Genomic DNA, 22,156 nt, shown 5'->3' on the forward strand with positions numbered 1-22,156 from the left:
TAACTTTTTCCCCAACCTAATATAATGACGGTATTTACGTTGTGCAATGTTAACAAGCATACACTGGTAACTGAATAAACTTTCATTACACATTCATAGCACTGTATTTTTACTACAGTGTATATGCTTTATGGCATTACGTGGATACCATCAACATCGTGTAACTAATAATAACTGTGCCAATCAATGATAATAAAGTTGAACTTATGCTTCAAAATTGGCCTTATAAAGTCAATACAGATTTTGTTACAAAGTTTTTGAGGAAAAACTAAGATAAAAAGATTTTTTCAGACTAAAACCACAGATTTAATTATGGCTACCCTGTTCACAGTATCAAAATAAAACATCAGTGATGGTTTGAGGAGCAATATTTGAAAAAGGGAAAGTTTTCCTCGTGCTTTAATCGATAAAGGTGTGAAAATCAAGTTTATTACAAGTTTTCCTAGTGCTTTAATCGATAAAGGTGTGAAAATGCAGTTTATTACCTCTACATAGTCTCGGAGCAAAACGTATTTCCTCGCTCAAGAAAGTTATTCGGGAATAAACATTATTGTTGTCAACATATATTGTTATTCATAGGAAACATGAAAAAGTTGATGTTAGGAAAACTCTTTTCCTGAAAATGTGCTATTTTTTCGATGTATGAGTTACTTGCTGGCAATTGTATGGGCTTTTCATAGTTTTTTTGTTCAGAATTTTTGTAAAACATGTTTTTGAGAAAAAAGAATTTTTATTTTTTTTTCATTCATTTTTTTAATTCGTTCGATATGTTTCGATTAAAACATTAGCAATTTCCTACATTTCATTCTCTGACTAAAACTTTATAGGTCCTATAGTTTTTCGGTTAGAATTTTTCTGAAATTTACATTTTTTTTGCAAAGAATTGACAGTTTTGTAGTCTATTTTTTTTAGATTTCAAGTATGCAAAGGTCTAATTTCTTTATACCTATAACGTTTCATTACAATCTGAGATGATGCTGCCAATTCCTATGACGAGTTGACATCAAATTAGTCTATTGCAGCCGTGCAAAGCATGCATCTTGCAGTTTCTAGCTTGGAGACCATAGTCCATGATTTTGAATCCTGTCGTTTACTAAGTAGCTCGCAAGGGGCACACCATCTATCTGTCTTTCGTATTGCCAATCTCCAGCAGCTTGTTGGCTGTCGTCTTTGGTAATCCTATGGCTGTTGTGTTTGTGTCGTCGAATGCTTTCTTCATCCGAACTATCAGGAATTCTCCCAACTATGTAGTGATCTCGTCCAGATTTCTGTATTCGACCACTATCTCTCACTTTAGTCGTTTCTTTAACGATTTATCGACAAGTTATTTATAGGCAGTGCACTTAATCGTTGGGTCTTTTCCACTATCGCTATCACCTTTTTAATTTTTTTTCAGAGTTCCTCACATGCTCTCTTGGCTTCGCAGAATTTAAACTTACAATAAAAAAAATTGGGCTGCTCATCGATACAATGATCGCCTTTTCTGGTCCACCTCTTCGATTAGGGTCTCCGCACGGAATGTGTAGTCGCATTAGTGATTTCATGATTATCTGTACAAGCAGGGAGGCCAAATGGAGATTGTGACGGTCCTCTATGGGGTACGGTGCTCAGAGCCAGATCAGCGTTAGTCAAGAATCTTCTGAGACTACACTATCAACGAGCTTTGAACCTAAGGATTGCCAGAGTTTAACTGGAACGGTGACAGTCGCACTATTAACACTCTACCAAGGCAGCGCAATAGCATGCCTACCATTCATATAACCTCTGCCACACTGACTTCTTGTTGATATAACTTTGGAAATAAATGTAATTTTGAAATGGCTCCATGCTCCATGTATGTTCCTAACAGCATAATCAAATAATAACTTTTTGGAAATCTAAAGGTGGTATAACCCCTTAAGTTAATGATTATCATTGATGAGAATCTTTTAGATTTATTACCGAAGAATTAATTGCAACCACTCGCTTGGCCCAGAATAAGTTACTAAAATGTATGATCATTAACAAAAATATTGGGTAATTAGAACTATAAAAAAACAGCATTTCTCCAAGACGAATGCATGTTCCGATCACATGCTGGAAAGATTACGTTTCATGGCAATAAAACCAAATTACCCTTAACAGCACCATCAATGAAAGCGCACGGAATCCTCAACCAGTTATTTACATCACAGAAAAATTCCATCCATCATACCTGCAGCTAGCTGCCGAACCTGGTCCCGTACACCATTCCCACACTTTGAATAAAATCGAAACACATGTTCCGGGTATCATAATTTATGCAAATATGGTATGATCTCCAGAAAGGAGGCGGAGGAGAAACAAAAGCGCACCTCAAGGTGCGCTTTGCACCCCCCGAAGACTTTACTCATCCGAAGCTTGCAGGTACGCGCAGATCTAAGATAATCGCCGGATTTGCATTTTTTACACATCAATCCACCTTCCCAAAACCCGCACCTGCATGTGTGTCCAACAGGCGACGATTGCCTATGGCAATAGTTAAGCACCAGCGGTGCGTACCTTTTCCCAAATAACCTGCACAAACAGTTGTTCTTCTTCTTCGTCAGGTTCAGCAATGACCCCAAATAGCAATTACAGATTAACACCTCCTGCCGGCCGGCCCCTCTGGTGCCGGAGAAAGTAACAAAAAAAAATCTGGAAATTGCTCTATTCAAGTCGTACAAATCCTCTCTTCACCACTAATTTCTCGGCCCGGTAATTTATTCCTTTATGAGGGTAATAAAATATTCACACCTTTTTGAATAGACTAGCGAGTGAGGAAGAGAACCGTATGCAAAAAAAAAATCAAAGGGACAACAAGATACGAGACCGATTGGTCGGCTTTCCGCTTTTGTTTTTATTTGTCTACTGCACCGTCATCAGGATATCAGCGCGAGCAGGCATGGATCAAAAGGATGTCTCAAGACGCGTCCACATTACGCCAATCGGCTTTGGCCGCCCGGTAAAGCCGGCTAAATGTGGACGTACCGCCCGGGCTTGCCGACGTGCCGAAAACCGACTCGAATCAAACCGAACCCAACCCGAAACAAGTGGGTCCGAGAAAGTCGAGAAAGTCGAACCATAACAAAACGAAGTAAATTAGCGTTGACGACATAGTGCTTCGTGTGTTCGTGACGGCTTCGTGCATCCGATGGGACTTCGGCTTCGTGCACCCGATGGGTCGTCCAAATTACATAACGAACCGAATATGCCGCCTGGTACAGGCCGATCGGCATCATTCGGCATAATGTGGACGCGCCTTCAGATTTAATGTTTGGCATTGTATAGCAGAGAGATTTGCTTAGCGCACCTTCTGTTGACACAACGCAAAGAGGTGAATATACGTGTCAAAACAGTATTTGATAGAGCATCCAATCTATATATATAAAAATGGAGTGATGTCTGTCTGTCTGTCTGATTCTTATAGACTCGGAAAATACTGAACCGATCGACATGAAAATTGGTATGTAGGGGTTTTTGGGGCCGGGGAAGGTTTTCGTGATATTTTGAGACCCCTCCCCCCTCTCTAAGGAGGGGCTGCCATACAAATGAAAGACAAATTTCTGCATTACTCGAGAATTAATCAAGCAAATGAAACCAAATTAGGCACCTGAAGGTTTAAGGGTGCAATAAATGTTTCTATGGTGGTTAGACTCTCCACCCCCCCTTTATAAAGGGGGGGCTGCCATACAAATGAAACACAAATTTCTGCATTACTCGAGAATTAATCAAGCAAATGAAACCAAATTAGGCACCTGAAGGTTTAAGGGTGCAATAAATGTTTCTATGGTGTTTAGACTCTCCGCCCCCCTCTCTAAGGGGGAGCTGCCATACAAATGAAACACAAATTTCTGCATTACTCGAGAATTAATCAAGCAAATGAAACCAAATTAGGCATCTGAAGGTTTTAGGGTGTAATAAATGTTTCTATGGTGGTTAGACTCTCCACCCCCCTTTATAAATGGGGGCTGCCATACAAATGAAACTCAAATTTCTGCATTACTCGAGAAAAATTCAAGCAAATGAAACCAAATTAGGCATCTGAAGGTTTAAGGGTGCAATAAATGTTTCTATGGTGGTTAGACTCTCCACCCCCCTTTCTAAAGGAGGGCTGCCATACAAATGAAACACAAATTTCTGCATTACTCGAGAAATATTCAAGCGAATGAAACCAAATGCATACATACATACAACTGCCATACAAATGAAGCATACATTTCTGAATAATTCAAGAACTAATCAAGCAAACTGAACCACATTTGGCATGTGGAGGTTTTAGAGAGCAAGAAATATTTCTAAGGTGGTTCAACACTCCTCCTACCTTTCTGAAAAGGGGAGGGGGGAGGTCTGCCATAGAAATGGAACAGTTTTGTCAGAAATACTAGGAATTTTATAGTAAAAGGTAAATTCAACGGGGTCAATTAGAAGATCAATCATTGAACAGTTCTGCGATTGGACCCATGAACTTACTCATAGTAAGAAAACGTGAATGTTTGAAGGTATTGATAACAAAATACAAGTTGTGGGCGGGACGAAGTTTGCCGGGTCAGCTAGTATTACATATATTCGGAGGACTTCTCTTATTCCGCATTTATTTAAAGGTGTTAAATGTTACTGATATTGTCGTTTTGATGGTGAAGCCACCCTTAACACAACTCCATAATCGTTCATAAAACGAATTTGTCCAGACGCTTTCCGATGGGTAGTTTTTTATTACTTTGAGTATTGTAGTCATTTACAGTTTTTATTTGTCAATTTTAACTCGGTTTAGGAAATCGTGATGCACATCAAATTTGTTTTAAAGAAATTTTGATTCGGTTGGTATACAAAGCATCAAAATCTGTTCATAACAAAAAAATATCATTGTTAAAACTATTGCATAAACCGTGACTTGTTCTTTTGTTTGATATTAATAATCCTGTTAAAGTCAGAAAACACCTTTCTCACATAAAAACTATCTTTTGCTTCTTCAATACAAACTGTACATAATCGAATCATATACAATCGAGTCTATATATAACCGAATTCGATAGTATTAAATTATGGAGGTTTTGTACTTTTGTAGTTCATTCCAAAAAGGGATTGAAACTAAGGTCGGCTGGGTTGTAAGGCTGTTTTAAACGACCACGCTATCCATATAACCACTAGCGTTATTAGACAAATGTGTGATAATGTTTCACCACATTATAACATAAAGTTGGATATTTAAAGAATACCTGAAAAGAATCTATGTATATATATATATATATATATATATATATATATATATATATATATATATATATATATATATAAATGCATTTCTGTCTGTCTGTCTGATTCTTATGGACTCGGAAACTACTGAACCGATCATCATGAAAATTGGTATGTTGGGGTTTTAGGAGCCGGGGAAGGTTTTCGTGATAGTTTGAGACCCCTCCCCCCTCTCTAAGGGGGGGGGGGGGCTGCCATACAAATGAAAGACAAATTTCTGCATTACTCGAATATTAATCAAGCAAATAAAACCAAATTAGACATAATGAGGTTTTAGGATGCAATAAATGTTTCTATGGTGTGCTATCCGGAGTACGAAATACAGGCGCGACGATTGACGTCCCAACGAACGATTTTTGAGGCGATTCGATGGGAGATGCGACGTGGTTTAAGAATTCAATATAACTGCTTTATTGTTTGCGTATAGAAAGTTCAGCGATAATTTTAATAATAAAGACACTTTTATAGCACTTGATCGATTGGTGATGGATCGTCCATGAATTTTGCACCACCATGGTGGTTAGATCGTCCATGAATTTTGCACCACCATGGTGGAAACACAAATTTCTGCATTACTCGAGAATTATTCAAGCAAATCAAACCAAATTTGGCATGTGAAGGTCTTAGAGTACAATAAATGTTTCTATGGTGGTTAGACACTCCACCCCCCTCTCTAAGTGGGGGCTGCCATACAAATGAAACACAAATTTCTGCATTACTCGAGAATTAATCAAGCAAATGAAACCAAATTAGGCATGTGGAGGTTTTAGGGTGCAATAAATATTTTTACGGTGATTAGAAACTCCACCCCCCTCTCTAAGAGGGAGCTGCCATACAAATGAAAGACAAATTTCTGCATAATTCGAAAACTAATCAAGCAAATGGAACCAAATTTGGCACGTGATGGTTTTAGGGTCTAATAAATGATTCTTCGGTGGGTAGCTACTCCTACCCCCCTCTTATAGATGGGGTTGCCATACAAATAAAACACAAATTTCTGCATAACTCGAGAATCAATCAAGAAAATGAAACCAAATTTGGCATGTGGAAGTTTTAGGGTGCAATAAATGTTTTTATGGTGGTTAGAGACTCCACCTCCCTCTCTAAGCACCCCTTACAAAATTGAACGGGGTCGATTAGAAGATCAATCAATGAACAGTTCTGCGATTGGACCCATGAACTTGCTCATAGTAAGAAAACGTTAATGTTTGAAGGTATTGTTAACAAAAAACAAATTTTGGGCGGGACGAAGTTTGCCGGGTCAGCTAGTACAAGAATACAAGAGTAAGAAGGAAAGCAGAAACAGCGTGAACCTGATTTTTTTTCACGACGGGGGCCGCGTATGTGCCGAGGCATGCGGAAAGGGTTAATGCGTGCTTATTCGCAATGCGTCTCTTGTTTTGCTCTCTTATTATACACAAACTCGCCTCTCGCTTGAGTAAATACTTGATCAGTATGGGAGGGTAGTACATTTTTTGTTATTTTTAAGCTCATTAAATGTTATAAATGTGGGTGTCAAAAGATGTACTAGAAACTAAAATTGGGTGTAGCTTTGAGAAAGGCAAATTCGGAAAACTAAAATTTTCACTCTCGCGTTGGGAAAGGCCAACGCCGGTAACCCTCCGGATATAAAAACGCCCGCCGCTGGATTATCCGGATTGTCAGCCGATTTTGTCTGGCTGCCCGATTTTTCTGCGCTTTTTTTAACGCTGTTTAAATAAATTAACTATTATAATAAAAAAAAATGTTTTCTGTTTTGCAAAAGATTGATAGAAGGTGTCCAAATCGATTGTTGCAAGCAATTTCGTAAATCCTTCAAGAAATGACTACGAAGTGAAATTGGACAATTTTAGTGACGCGAAAGCCTCTTAGTTTCTCAATTTGTTTCCTCATTATGACATAAAATTATATCTCAATACAGGAATTCATTCCATGCTGATTTTTCTATTTGTTATGTGAAAAAGTTTCATCTTCTCAAAAAACTTATAAAAAGCCTCTTTACTAACAAACCTCAAATACTTGTTACTTGTATACTTGTTAGCAAACCTTTTAAAGCTTAACGATATTTTAAAAGTTTTCGCCCAAAAATGGAATTCGATATTAAGTTTTCCTAGAAAGTTCATTTTAGTATCTTTCATTTGTTGTGGAAAAAAAAAATCAAAAATCGGTCAAGTGGTTCAAAACTTTTTTGTTTCTATATTCATCCAAATCATTTAAAAAATGAAAAAAAACGATATATTTCGAAAACGTTCCTTGATGTCTCGGATTACCAAATTTACCTCGAAAACCTTAAAAAAAACTGGAAATTCAAGAGATTTCGCCTATAAATAGACATTTGAGGAAAAATATACAAAAGCCACGTCAAAAAATCTTTACGAATCATTACGAGCACGAATATGATTTATAACCACTCAGTTGTGAAGCCTTTGTCATCCGTCATCTTTCTTATGTATGTATTTATTCATTTTTTGACGATTTGCTCCACTCAATACTGTCAATATATCAGAAAAAGATAGAAGGAAACAGTGAAAGGAAATGTGTATCAAAAAGAAACAATAGGAAATGAGAGTAAGGAATAAGAATTCAAAACATGAGAAAACTGAAACTGTTAACTGTGTTAAAACCCCCCAAATTTGTCTATTTATTCAGAGAACGTATATAAGAAGGAAGAAATGAAAACGAGAAAAACAAAAAAAAAGTAAAAAGCTATCAAGAAAATGAATGGAAAAATTCATTTGTTATCTATTTAATTAGAGAACATGAAATAACAAAAATGATCAGATAGAGATTGAGAGAAAGAGAGAGAGAGAGAGAGAGATAGAGAGAGAGAGAGATAGAAAGAGAGAGTAGAAAATGAGAGTAAGAGAGAAAAACTCAAAAGCTGACATAGGCCAAAAATGGTGAAAGAGAAAAAGAGAGAGATAGAGAGATAGAGAGAGAGATAGAAAGAGATAGAAAGAGATAGAGAGAGATAGAGAGAGATAGAAAGAGATAGAAAGAGATAGAAAGAGATAGAGAGAGATAGAGAGAGATAGAAAGATATAGAAAGAGATATAGAGATATAGAGAGAGATAGAGAGAGAAAGAGAGTGAGTGGAAAATTTGACTATGAAGGAAAAACTAAAAACTGGTGAAATCCGAAAAGTGAGAGCTAACAAAATTGTTTATTGAGAAAACCTTTCTATCTATTTATCTATTTATTTTTTTTATTTTGATACATAAGAAACTGTGTCAAACAGATTGAGAGTACAAAATAAGAGTAAAACGTAACAATTCAAAACAAAAGAGCCATAAAATAGGTTACCAAGAATAAATTGGAAAATTATATTATTAATTTTTTTATTTACATATGCTATATAAATATAATGAAAAGATAGAGTCAAAGAAAGAGACAAAGGAAAACAAGAAGTGGGAACTCAAAAAAAAAAGAGGTAATACGAAATTTGAATGGAAAAAATGAGATAACTCAATGAATTAGATACAAATAGATACAAAAAAGTACAGGGTCTTTCAGATTAAACGCTCACGCAACAAATGTTAATACCTTATTTTAGGACATTTTCGATTCGACCCCTTTTTTCGATAACTACTGAACCGATTGTCGTGAAAATTTATTTGTTGGGTTTTTTGGGGGTCAATGAATGTTTTTATGATAGTTTGAGACTCCTCCCCATCTCTAAGGGGAGGGAAGGGGGTCCTCTCATACAAATGAAACACAAATTTCTGCATAATTCAAGAACTAATTAAGCAAATGGAACCAAATTTGGCATGTGAAGGTTTCAGGGGGCAAGAAATGTTTTTATGGTGGTTCTACACTCCTCCTCCCTCTCCGTCGAGTTTGATAAAGTATACGCTCGTTGATTAACGGAAATATTTCCGGTCTCAATGATTTTAAATGAGTGCTCTCGGTTACCTTTTCAGGTTTCCAAAAAAAACTTCGCCGCCGCTATAGGAGTCCCATAAAAAGTATGCCATCGCGAAGGGATTCGAGAAAGAGTACGCTCGAAGCTTGTGAAATTGTGATCAATTTATCCGGATTGTCGCCCATGTTTTCTTTCTCAGGATACCTAAAATTAATCTCTTCTCTTCTTCTTAATCTAGCTCGCGTTTACATAATCACATCACTTACCCCAGTAAATCATGATTCTTCCCACTAACAACTATTCCTTCCATGATAATCACTAGGGAACCTCGCTATAGAGGCGACCTTTCTGCCCTTCGGGCGACGAATATCATACTAACATGGTCGGTGTCGTTATTGACTATGAATCACCGAAACTTGCACAATAAGATTGGTTTGCTACTCCTAAGTCCTAAGCGCAGCCATTGATCCTTTTACTGAAAAAATCGCTTTCGTTCGTGCAAATATGATCTTATAGAAATCATTTCCCCCAGTGGCATTCTTTTGTTGTTACGTGTTGCATTCACGACACAAAAGAGAACGAGACAACTCTACTTTGGTTCGCACTTCATGATACACCAGCGCGCAAGCAAAACAGTCATGTACGCTTTCGATGTAGAAAGTTTATTCCTCGCATAACTTTTGAAAAGGTCCTAAGTAACAAATGTAAACAAATCGAGTTAATGGATGCACACAATTAGTCCTCAATCATTGAATGCATTGCGAAAACAATCGTTCAAGTATCTATCCTTTTCAGCTTTTTATCACCGACACAAAAAATGTCCAATGTACAGATTCGGAATTTAAGCACTCGATTGTTACTTCGGACGCCACTTTCCTCTGACGCTCGATACGTCCGAAGTGACAAAGTAATCAAAATCCATTTGGAACAATTCGCGGACCAATGTTCCGGTCTTCAACATCATTTTTCTCGAGTTGATGTGAATGTTACATAGGACCTTTTCAAAAATTACGCGAGATTTTATTCTCTAACATATACATGTCAAACCTCTCCATGCATCATGAAACAGCAGGATTATACAGACTACGCAAAGCGAATGATTCATATTCAACTAATGTATCAGATCCTGATTCATAAGTCCCAGAGAGTACAAACTATATGATTATTTAGCGAGATAGAGGCACAGGGAAAATATATGAAATATATATATATTCATATGACCGCAAATCCTTACTAGCAACACCGCTCAAGTGAGAAACAAAAACTCTCTCGTTTTAGCTCTTTCCTCATTCGCTGCTCTCCGCGAATGGTGACCGTATGATTACGTAATTTGTCTTGTATCACTTCTCGCTCTGCACTTATTTGTGCGGTGGTGTTCGCTATAGTTGAACGAGACGATAAATGCGATCCAAACTTGTATGCAGGCTTCGAAAATGGTGTGCGATGTTTGGTACAGTTCGGATATGCAATCAACAGTCTTCGTTCCTCTCTTGGTTTAATCATTTAGTGTAACACAAGTGATTACTGTCATTCATACAAGTATCCTAATGATCCACTCATGTTTGGTTATATGTTCGTGAGAGGTTACGTGCATGACACATTGTGTATCATTCGATATTAATCGATATCCGAACACTGCCTATGCGTCATTCAGTGTGTTTTTTGGGCAATTTCGCTGGTTCAGGTCAATCCCGGAGTGCAACTACGAAGTGAACAGTCTACCCAAGCCCAAGCTCAAACTCAAACTCGTTCTTCTCGCCATCTCTTCTATCTCTCTCTGAAATATTTGCTCTATGTTTTGCCCAATTTTCTTATTTTTTTTAAGTTGTCGCATGTATCATGGACATTTTCAGCTGTAAAATTAACGTCGGCTAGAGTACTAAATTTTCCGTAAGAAATGGCTCCAATTACGTAAACAGTTTCGATTGCGTATTTCGGGAACATATGGATGGTACAAATTGTCAAACTAAATATCGATCGCGTCACGAAAATTGTGCAGTATAGAGTGTTCAGTCTTTCCCTGATGCATTTACATTGGGAATCTCGGCACTAATAGATTCGGACACTTTCAAACAATCTAATGCAATATAGATGATACTTATTTTTTTCAATAGTTGAAATGAGAGCTATTAACGCGCTTCTAATTTCCCACACATTTGTGTAGACCGCAAGACGTTTCCTAACATGTGGTCGACTGCGATATTTCTTGTTCAAAGATCCTGAAGATCAGCATGTATCGAACATCGCTATGTGATCCTATATAACCTATTCGGTCAGGTCGCGGATATAACCTTTCAATTATTTTTTATCAGTGGGAAGAACGCTTAGCCGGGTATGACAAACATAGTGGAGAACCGTCTATATCGAAAACCCGCGAAAATACCGACTTATTTACATAACCGTAAATAACCGTAAATTAACGATTAAGACAGGGTCTCATGGATCTGATGAAGCCATGTAGATAATGTAGTTAAGGAGAAAAGGAGAAAAGAAAAAGAGGAGAAAAGGAGAAAAGAAGAAAAGGAGAAAAGGAGAAAAGAAGAAAAGGATAAAAGAAGGAAAGGAGAAAAGGAGAAAATAAGTAAAGGAGAAAAAGAGAAAAGGAGAAGAGGAAAAAATAGAAAAAGAGAAAAGGAGATTTTATGAAATATATCGAAAATTACAAATCAAATAATCATCTTCATCTTCATCATCTTCCCCCCATTCAGTTTTAAAGCCCTTCGATACAAATATCACTCTGAACAGAATAAACTCAAGACGTTTGTGTCCGGACCTAACTTCGCAATTGACGGTTGCTGGAATTCAGGAATAAAAACAAAATGTTGATAGCAAAAATCATTTCAGAAGCATAATTCAAAGTTGAAATAATATAATTTGTAATTTGTAGCAAGAAATATAAGAAGAAAAAATCAGAAACAAAAGTTTAGAACAAAATCTCAAAAAATTAATTTGGGAATACAATTCGAAATTTCATTTCAAAATGAGAATAAGAGAAAAACATCAAAATCACAAAGCTGAAAAAATTTCAGAACTCAGGATAAATTTATGGATCAGAATGGAACAAAAATTAAGATGAAAAATTAAATAAGAATCCTATTAAGAAAAAACAATGTATTAAAAAAAGACGTTTAGCAAAAAAAAAAAATATCAAAAAAGTAATTCAAAACAGGACTTAAGCGAATAAATTCAGAATATAAATATCAAAAGAAACAGAACAAAGGTAATTCAAGAAAAAGATCTTTAAATCACAATATGGTGTTGTTTAGAATTCAGAGTTTGAAATTCAGAATTCGATTCCAGAATAAGTCGATAAGACAGAAAAAAATCAAAATAATAATTAATTAATAAGAGAGAATAATTGAAAAAGTTGAATTCATGCATTAAACAAGAAGATGATCAGATATATTCTTTTTTGAATCAGAATTGTAACCATATGGTAATCAAACACAAATATTTAAGCATCACAGGATAACAACATAATTCAAGAATTCAGGATAAGCTAAAAAAATGAACGAAATTTGATTTCGTAAAAAGAGGTGATATAAGGTATTTAAAATGTCCATAAAGACAAATCAGTATAACGATTCAAAAAGGTAAATTCAGTATATAAAATTAGAAATATATTTATGAGTGAGAACGTGGATTTACAATCGTGGAAAATGATCGCAAAATCACATTGTAGAATAAATATTTTGTATTCAGGATCATAATAGATTTAAATCATAAAACAGATAAAAATCTACATTAGAGGGTCGAAATAATAAAAAAAATATTAGAATTAAAAATCTAAAAATCTACAAATCTAAAAATCTGAAAATCTAAAGATCTAAAAATCTAAAAATCTAAAAACCTAAAAAAATCTAAGATTTTTAGATTTTTAGATTTAAAAACCTAAAAATCTAAAAATCTAAAAATCTGAAAATCTAAAAATCTAAGAATCTAAAAATTTAAAAATCTAAAAATCTAAACATTTAAAAATCTAAAAATCTAAAAATCTAAAAATCATAGATTTTTGTTAGATTTTTAGATTTTTAGATTTTTAGATTTTTAGATTTTTAGATTTTTAGATTTTTAGATTTTTAGATTTTCAGATTTTTAGATTTTTAGATTTTCAGATTTTTAGATTTTTAAATTTCTAGATTTTTAGATTTTTAGATTTTTAGATTTTTAGATTTTTAGATTTTTAGATTTTTAAATTTTTAGATCTTTAGATTTTCAGATTTTCTGACTTTCTGGTTTTCTGATTTTCTAATTTTTCAATATCTGATTTTCTGATCCCATGATTTTCTTTTTTGATTTTTTGAAGTTCTAATTTTCTGATTTTCCTATTTCTGATTCTCTGATTAACTCATTCTTTAATTTTCAGAATTTCAGATTTTTAATTTCTTTTCACTTTCTTTTTTTAAATTTCTGAATATTCCGACTTTTTAATTTTTTATTATTCCTAGTTTCTTCATTTTTTTCTTCAAATTTTTCTTAGTTTTATGTTTTTATATATATTTACAAACATTCAATATTTCTTAGTGCTAGTTTTTTTTACACATTGAACCACGAATTTTTTAGCTTCGCTATCCATTCAATCCGCATCAATAGCGTTTGCACAATATCAGTGTCGGTCTCAGGTTCCAAAGAGACTTATTGTATAACTACAAAATAGTTAGAAGTTCGACAAGAAAGTAGACACATTTTGTAAAACATCCGGAAACAAACCGTATATATTAATTTTGTAGCTGTCAGTCCCAGTCAGTAGCGTTCCTACCAAAAAGCTCAACATCGGACCCTTGAGACCGACGCGAGGCTCAACGTGTTAAATAGAATACTATAGGTATATATCAAGAAACATTTACGAACAAAAACACATCAATTGTTTTTAATTTTCGATATTTTCTTTAATTTTTTTTCATTCATTATGTTGAATTTTTCGAGTTTTTCGTTTTTTATATCCCATGTTTTTCTTTCACTTTTTAAAATATTTTTTTTTTAGTTTTGTATAATTATTCTATTTTTCGATTTTTTTTTTATTTTTTGGTATTTGCAGTTTTGTTGTTTCTACTTTTATTTGTTTATACACGAGTGCTCACATATTATTCAGTATACAACTTCTGTTTTCTTTTTAGTACATTAATTGCGTTCGTTTCCAGACAATCGGGATGCTTGGTATCTGTTGCAATTGTTTAGTTTCTTTGTTCATGACATAAAAAAAAACAGTTTTTGAACCAGTCTAATCTTAACACTAGATTGCCCAAGCAAGTCATTTTGACTGCTTTTCAATTTCAATTGAAAAAAATAATGACGACGCATATGACACAATTTCTTAAAAAGTTGTGACTTTTTGTACAACTTATTAATAAACGTATTAATGACTACGTTTGAAAGTCGAAAACAAGCTTTCGAAACATTCTATTTAGATCATTTGAATATACACTTCATTTTAAAGCATAAACCTTCAGCTTTTGGAATATTTAACGAACATATTGTTGTCTTGGTTTTTGTAGATGTAGTGGACAAAGATATCGAAAAGAAATAAAAAAATCGATTTCTTTTGCTAATCAGCTTAATAGCAAATTTGATTAACCTTACCAACCAGTAGGGGAGAGTTTGGGTTGAGTAGCGTACTGGAGTGGACGTGTGTTTTTTTGCGCCCCGTGCGTTGACCTTGATATGCTTCCGATTCCTGCCGTTTGAAAATGTCATGACCAGTGAAACTGATGAGCATTGTTCTAGTGGAATGAAAACCAGTGAAATTCGGTTGAATTCCATTTTTTTATAGTGAAACAAAAATAACAAGTGACTCAACAAATCGAAAGATTTTTTTCGGCTCGTATTTGTTTGTTTGTTAGAATTTTCTCTAACGTTGTGCTTCTAATTGTCGGCACTCTCGCAATGTGCTCTTGTTCGTCGCACTCTCGGTTTCGTGGCTCTCTCAGTTCTCGCGCTCTCAATTGCGTGTTGTGTTTTTATCGTCGCGTAATCGGTTTCGTGAAGACTGTTTACAAATATATGTTATGGGAAAATTTATGCTTAGCTTGATGTGATTGATATGGAGTAGTGAACGTATCACATCGAAAGGAAGCACTGACATCGCTGGACTGAGGATAAGTTTTATTTTTCATTCCTATCTCATACATATTATAAACATTACATTTAATTTATGTGGGTTCCTGTGGGTGTGTTTTTTTAATTCGGATTCCGGTGACTGTTAACGGTTTCAGGTTTAAATACAATCGTAAGCAAAACAGGAGTTCCCGCTGCAGTCAATAACTCGAAGAAGTAGAAATGACGGGCGGATATGTGTGTATGTAGCATGTTTCTGAGAGAGTGGCGGATTGATTCGAAGAGTGAGATTCACTTACAGGCTTATAGGTCTCTGATGTTCGGTTTCACTGTTGATAGGTTTAAGTTGTTTCGTTTGTATTGCAGTACAGCAGAGTAATCGTTCACTAACTGGGTGTTCTTCAACTGGGTTGGTCTCAGATTGGGTGAGCGTTAACTGGGCTGCAGCAGTTTCTACAATGTAAGCTGCCATGCGAATTCATCTTGAAATGACTGACTCCGAACTCCAGGATGTGCCTCACATTATGAAGTTGTCAGAATTCACTATATGTTGCGTATCTAAAGTAGTTTGTGTAGATTGTGATTAGCTTGTATTGTTGCCCAAAAATTATTATTCTCTGCATACAGAATGACTTGGAAAATGGAGGAGACTATTTTTGCCGCGAACGGATTTTGACGATTTACATACTAAACGAATCGGAAATTCCGTAAGATTTGTTTAATATGCTATACATTAGAATCCCTTGGTTACAAGGTTAAAATTTATGAAAACTTAAAGCGTTTCCATTTTTCCATACATTTGTTCTGTCCATTTGTGTGCTTTCCCGAACAGAGTTGTCAATAACGAGCAACTTATCGACGACCAACGGAGGGAAAACGTATTTAAAGTCTCCATGAACAAAGGAAAAGTAGAAGAATGAAGGGGAATACTTGCCTAGAGTATAAACAGTGGATCTCGCTGAGGCAAACTTTCATTCGGCATCGGACTGTGGAGCAATCCAGTTCACTCTGCTTTCGCTGCGCTTCGATCTAAAATTGGACCCCACCAGTGGTAATCCAACTTGGAAATCGTCGTTTGGTTTTTCTGTTCGTTTTTCGCGTTATTCGTATCGTATGTTTTTCTTTTCGCGTCATAAATTGGACGCTTCGTGTAGTGTGTGATGAGCAAGAAGAAGAGGAAGGCAGGCTCGAGCCGTGCAAAAAACGAACGCATTGCCAAGGATAATAAAATTTCGAAGCAAGCGTCATCTAATGATGCACGCGATGTTGGTGCAGTGAAAAGCGCTCGCACTGAACCGAGCCTCCGCGAGTGTGACATCGCATCGAACAACAGCAAAGTGGGCAATTTCGGCGCGTCGATTGAAAATGTAAACGCCGTTACCCAGGCAGCAACCTAAATCAAGCTCCCCCCGCTGGTGGTGAAGGCGGTCGCTCTTGACAAACTCATCAGCGAATTCGCATCGATGGGTGTTACAGCAGAGTACAAGCTGTGTGGCATAATTCAGTCTGTTTCCAAGCAGTTAACATTGTTTGTTTTCCGTCATCATAACGGCTTCGTTGGTGCCTTCGAGAATGCATCAATGCATTAAACTGACGTTATGGCGAAGCAGGCGTCAAAAAATTATTTGAGGAATACCAAGTATCTTGAATGTCTTACTGGAATGTTATATGTTATTTGTGTTCGCGTGCCAGTCGCAAAACAGCCTTCAACTAGTATTGCATTTGCGCTAATATTGATCATAATGAAGCATTGCTACTGTTTTCGAGGTTGTTATTAACAAAAAGAGTTTATTTCACCAAGAAACCAAGAAAGTAAATGTGCTGGAATTTTGTATATGATTAGGTTTCGCTTGCCAGTAGCAAAACTTCCTCCACTAAGGATGACAGCTGCGCTTATCTCGAGCATGAGAAAGTAATGCAACTTTATCCGTGACCAGTAATATTAACAGAAGCGTTTCGTTTGAGAATAGCGCAAAATGATGAGAAGTGTTTGTACTCCTAGTAGTTTCAAACCACCAATGTATGGTTCTGTATGCATGCTCTGGCGAACGCTTGTTTGGCGCTTGATTTACGTTGTACGAACGATGCCTAAAGGTGCGATTCCTTTGAGGCAATACTAAATTACATGTAGTATGACATTTGATACTTGCAAGTTTTGTCATTGTTGTTGTTTCCATGGGGTACCAAAGATATATTGATGTAGTCATGAGATGTGGAATAATGGTGCTGGTGCAACATGTATATAATCGACTATAACCGAGTCTATGTCAATTGCGAAAAAGGCCACCGGAATAGCGTTCGAGGTACATTTTTAATGCATTGACATGAAATAAATTGCGACATACGATCAGCTAGTGTATTGTTTTGCGAGAGCAAGAATGAATCATCAATCAATTATCGTCAACTGATTCTACAATGAAAAACCCATTTCAGAGATTATTCTACTAAGCAGTTTCGAAAATTTCACAGCATTATAGAATAATATCCGAAGGTATAAACAAGCGACTTATATAAAATAACAGCGTAGTTTTACGTCAACAATGCGGTCGTATCTTGGACACAACCTCCTATAATTTTTTTCGAGTTTCAGCTGTACTATAAACTTTGTTGTTTTTTTTTTAAATTCTGGATTCCAGATATGGTGTTCGCAGAATTATAATTTCGAATGTCTTTCCCCATCGATTCTATGTTGAGCCTTTTTTTCAAAGGGTCGAGGAACTCGGATTTTAAAATCAGATTCAGTGTTCACACACACCCTCACGTGTACTGTGATGGTGAATGCGACTGTGTGCGAGAGTGTGGCCGTACGAGACGTGCATTGAATGATATTGGTGTGGGTGCATTGCTTTCCCTCGCTTTGTTCCTACTCGCTGCTTCGAGCGGGCAGAGTGTTGTTGGGTTTCCGTAGGGCTATCACTCTCACTTGTCTCCAGTCATGCGGGACAATATTCAGCTCCAGAAACTCGTTGAACAAGTTCAGTAAACGCTGTTTTGCCAAGTCGGGAAGATTCTTCAACAAGTTGAATTTAATCTTGTCCGACCCCGGAGCTGAATTGTTACATGAGAGAAGGGCAATTGAGAATTCCACCATCGAAAAATTCTCATAATCGCTTTGAAGTGGAATGTCGCGTACGACGTATTGTGCAGGAGCGGTGTCGGGGCAAACCTTCCTTGCAAAGTTAAAAATCCAACGGTCAGAGTATTCCTCACTTTCGTTTGTATGGTTCCAGCCTCGCATTTTCCTAGCCGTATTCCATAGAGTGCTCATAGCGGTCTCCCTTGACAAACCATTGAAGAACTTCCGCCAATATTCACGCTTTTTTTGCTTTAATCAAACCTTTTAGTTTGGCTTCTAGAGCTTGGTACTTTAGAAACCATTCCACTAATCCAGTTTTCCTGAATTTTTTGAAAGCGGATGATTTTTCAAGGTAGACCTTTGAACATTCCTTGTCCCACCAAAGTGATGGAGGACGACGTCGGAAAGTGGTAGCCGGTACACGTTTCTTTTGAGCTTGAAGTGCGCTTTCGTAAATCAAACTCGATATGAAGTTATACTCTTCGAGTGGAGGAAGTTCATGCATTGAAACAATTGCTTCAGATATTATTTCCGCAAATGTTCTCCAGTCAATATTCTTCGTGAGGTCATACGAAATATTGACTGACTCACGAGAGCTTGATTCATTAGCGATCGATAAAATTATTGGTAGGTGATCACTACCGTGGGGATCTTGGATTACCTTCCACATGCAATCCAGGGATAACGAAGAAGAGCAAAGTGATATGTCTAGCATCATTGCCCGTGCAGGAGGGTTGGCTATTCTGGTTGCTTCCCCAGTATTCAAAACTGTCAATTTGAAGTTGTCGCACAGATCATAAATCAAAGTGGCACGGTTGTCATCGTAGAGTGATCCCCATGCTGTTCCATGGGAGTTGAAATCACCTAAGATTAACCGCGGCTCCGGCATTGCCTCGATAGTATCAAAGAACTGATGGCGGCCTACCGTAGTTCTGGGAGGGATATATATCGAAGCAATGCAGAGGTCTTTGCCATTGATTTGTGTCTGGCAAGCAACAACTTCAATGCCTGTCATCGATGGGAGAGTGACTCTATAGAAGGAGTGACATTTTTTAATCCCCAATAGTACGCCATCAAACGAGTCATTTCGATCGAGGCGAATAATGTTGAAATCGTGGAAATTCAGCTCATCGGCTGAAGAAAGCCATGTTTCACAGAGAGAAAATACATCACAGCTAGAGCTGTGAACAGCGGGCAGAGTGGTTTGTTTTTTTTTTTTCGTCTGTTGTGCAATCAATTTTTTATGTGAACTCAGATCCACTGTCAACGTAGCCTTGAGTGCATGTTGAATCCGAGTACATATGAAGGTTTGATTGTACGATAGCTGAGGTAGGGAGACGGGCTATTTTGTTCACTTGGTGAGGCCGATTTCGGGTGGCGCGAGGGGACACTGACAGCCGCACCGGTGCAATTCTGTGTAGCTGTTTACTTCTCGCGATTGCATACGATTCGAGTGACCCCATTTTCGCACAGAAGCTCATCAAATCTAACCAAAATATGGAACTAGTATAAACATAGTAGTTTTAGTCTGTTAATTTATATTATAATGGAGGGCGATTGTTTCTAGATGAGTTCTCTCGGTTATCTTCTCAGGTTTCCCCACAGATAAAACTTCGCGGTTGCGATTGGATTTCGATAACAAATATGCGGGAAATTGAAAATCTAATTAATGTTACAAGTTTTCCTTCTCAGGATACCTGAAGTTCTCTGCCGCGTGTTGAGATATGAGATTTTCAAAATTTAGTTTTGTTGAATGGTCGTTTTACATAATCACATCACTTACCACAGTGAATCCTGATTCTTGCCACTTCCCACTAACAATTATCCCTTCCTTGAAAAACGCTAGGGAACCACGCTATAGAGGCGACCCTCCTGGCCTTCGGGCGGAGAATATCATACTAACATTCCTTCCCTTCCCCTGGTGACTGTAAGGACGTGGCCGGCGTCGTTATTGACCATTTAAAGCTCGAATCACCGAAAATTGAACAACGAGAATGATTTGCTAGTCCCAAGCGTCGTTCTGTGTGTTCTTTGTGCAATTTGGTTGATTCATGTCAATCACGGAGAGCAACTACAAATTGTACAGTCTACCCAAGCTCATTAATAAACGTATTAATAACTGGTCATAACACGTGCAATTGCATGAAATGGAAAATAAATATAAAAATAAGTCTGCCCTAATCTTTAGCCGTACAACATCCCATCCCACCCTACTCAAGAACGAAAAGAGTGAAAGAATTCACACACACTGACAAACAATCCCCAATGAACCCAAAAAACTAATTAAAATATTCTCAGAACTCATCTCCCTTTATTCCTGATTACGATCCACACAAAAATCTTCAAATCTATTCCTTCGCGCACGTTGGCGCAGCTTACGGCGGCAGCGAGATAACGCCGCGCATAATTAAAAGAAAAACAACATCAAAACGCACGACGGGCAAATTCCGGACCCATCCCCGAAGGTCTGAACTTGTGAAGGTTAGGCGCTCGTGTGATGACGGGGATGACGATGATGATCGTTTCCTTGGAAATTCCACTCCCATCGCATTCCTTCTTCGAAGAAGGGAATTTCAGTTAAATTAGAAATGAAAAAAAAAAACGAACTAGTTTATCTCATCTCCGATGATGATGCATCCATTGTTGATCTGTTTTTTCGGTTTTACTTTCAGTGGAAGCCCGAACCCATGGCGTCAGTGTACCGGAAAGCACTCCACTGCAGTGGCTCTCGGAGCATCTGAGCTATCCGGACAATTTTCTCCACCTCTGTCTGGTGTACGCTTAGGACCGTCAAGCCAGACCGACGATCCGGGCTGTGAACTGAGTGAATGAGAAGCCAAGACACGCCGGAAAGAATCTGCAATGAACCATGTTATATTCCATACTAGGACGAGCCATCGATCTATATATACAAACACACTCAAAAAAAAAAAAAAAAAGAAAAACAACAAATGAAGAGGGCGTAAGTGTACCGTATGAATAAGTTTTTTTCCTCTCTCAGTTATATTTTTTTAAAACGAAACACAAATGACACATACAAACAGACACAAAAACACACGACACAACACAACACATATATTTAATATTTAAGCTTAATTAATATTATAATGCGTAGCGTATTGTCATATAAATTGCCGCTTTTACCTCGTTGTCACTATAATATTGTATTATCTTCTGGTTTTCACCGACGCGATCAAAACTTGGTTCTGAACCGTGGTAAGTCAAGCGGGGTGAAGGGGCGAAGCGAATCGTAGGAGCAGTGAAGATAGAAAAGTAGAAGGAAAACAACACAAAACAACAAAAAATCAGTGAAGAATGAAACACGGTGATGATGATAATAAAGATCAACTGAAACTGATTTGAGCTGCGAGAGCGCGCGCGAGTGTGGGATGGATTGAGATTTGAACGAAAAGAAAAGTCCTCGCGTCGTGACACGCATAGATGTTCGGTGGTGATTAAGGGTATCTCATCGCCTCGGGACCACCCATGACGGTTGGATTTATTTGTTGGGTGGAGATCGGGCATATCACCGGAATGCGGTTGCCTAGATTGATATATTGTATCATACACTCGACATATTGTGGGGTAATCATGACAGCATGACAGCTTTTATAGCCAAAACCACACATGAGTTGCATATTGATGTTGTACGATGTTCCCGTGATTCATCTAAACCAGCAGAACTGTAAGAAGAACACACTGGCGCTTGGGAGTAGAAACTTTCAATTGCCATTCAGTATTTGGCTACGAATATCACCTATTTTTTTCTTATGAACGGAACTTCTGAAAGCATAGGGTATCAAAGCCACACGTGGAGTGTAATAAATTTTTATTAGAACTTCACCACGTAAAGATTCAATCTTCAACCGTCACAGTGCTAAAAACATGCATAGACATCATTCCCATCGATC

General features: G+C 37.1%; 1 protein-coding gene across 1 annotated transcript in view; it reads left to right on the forward strand.

Annotated features, from left to right (window-relative positions):
- Positions 1-21,622, forward strand: part of LOC129768594 (autophagy protein 5) — an 84,682-nt gene extending 63,060 nt beyond the window's left edge. Inside the window, exon 7 of the mRNA XM_055770340.1 lies at positions 20,918-21,622. Within this exon, the coding sequence (XP_055626315.1) occupies positions 20,918-21,030 (113 nt within the window). The 3' untranslated portion in view covers positions 21,031-21,622. The remainder of the gene's footprint in view (positions 1-20,917) is intronic.
- The last annotated feature ends 534 nt before the right edge of the window (positions 21,623-22,156 follow it).

The sequence above is a fragment of the Toxorhynchites rutilus genome, chromosome 2, assembly GCF_029784135.1.
Source record: "Toxorhynchites rutilus septentrionalis strain SRP chromosome 2, ASM2978413v1, whole genome shotgun sequence".
NCBI classification, from domain to species: domain Eukaryota; kingdom Metazoa; phylum Arthropoda; class Insecta; order Diptera; family Culicidae; genus Toxorhynchites; species Toxorhynchites rutilus.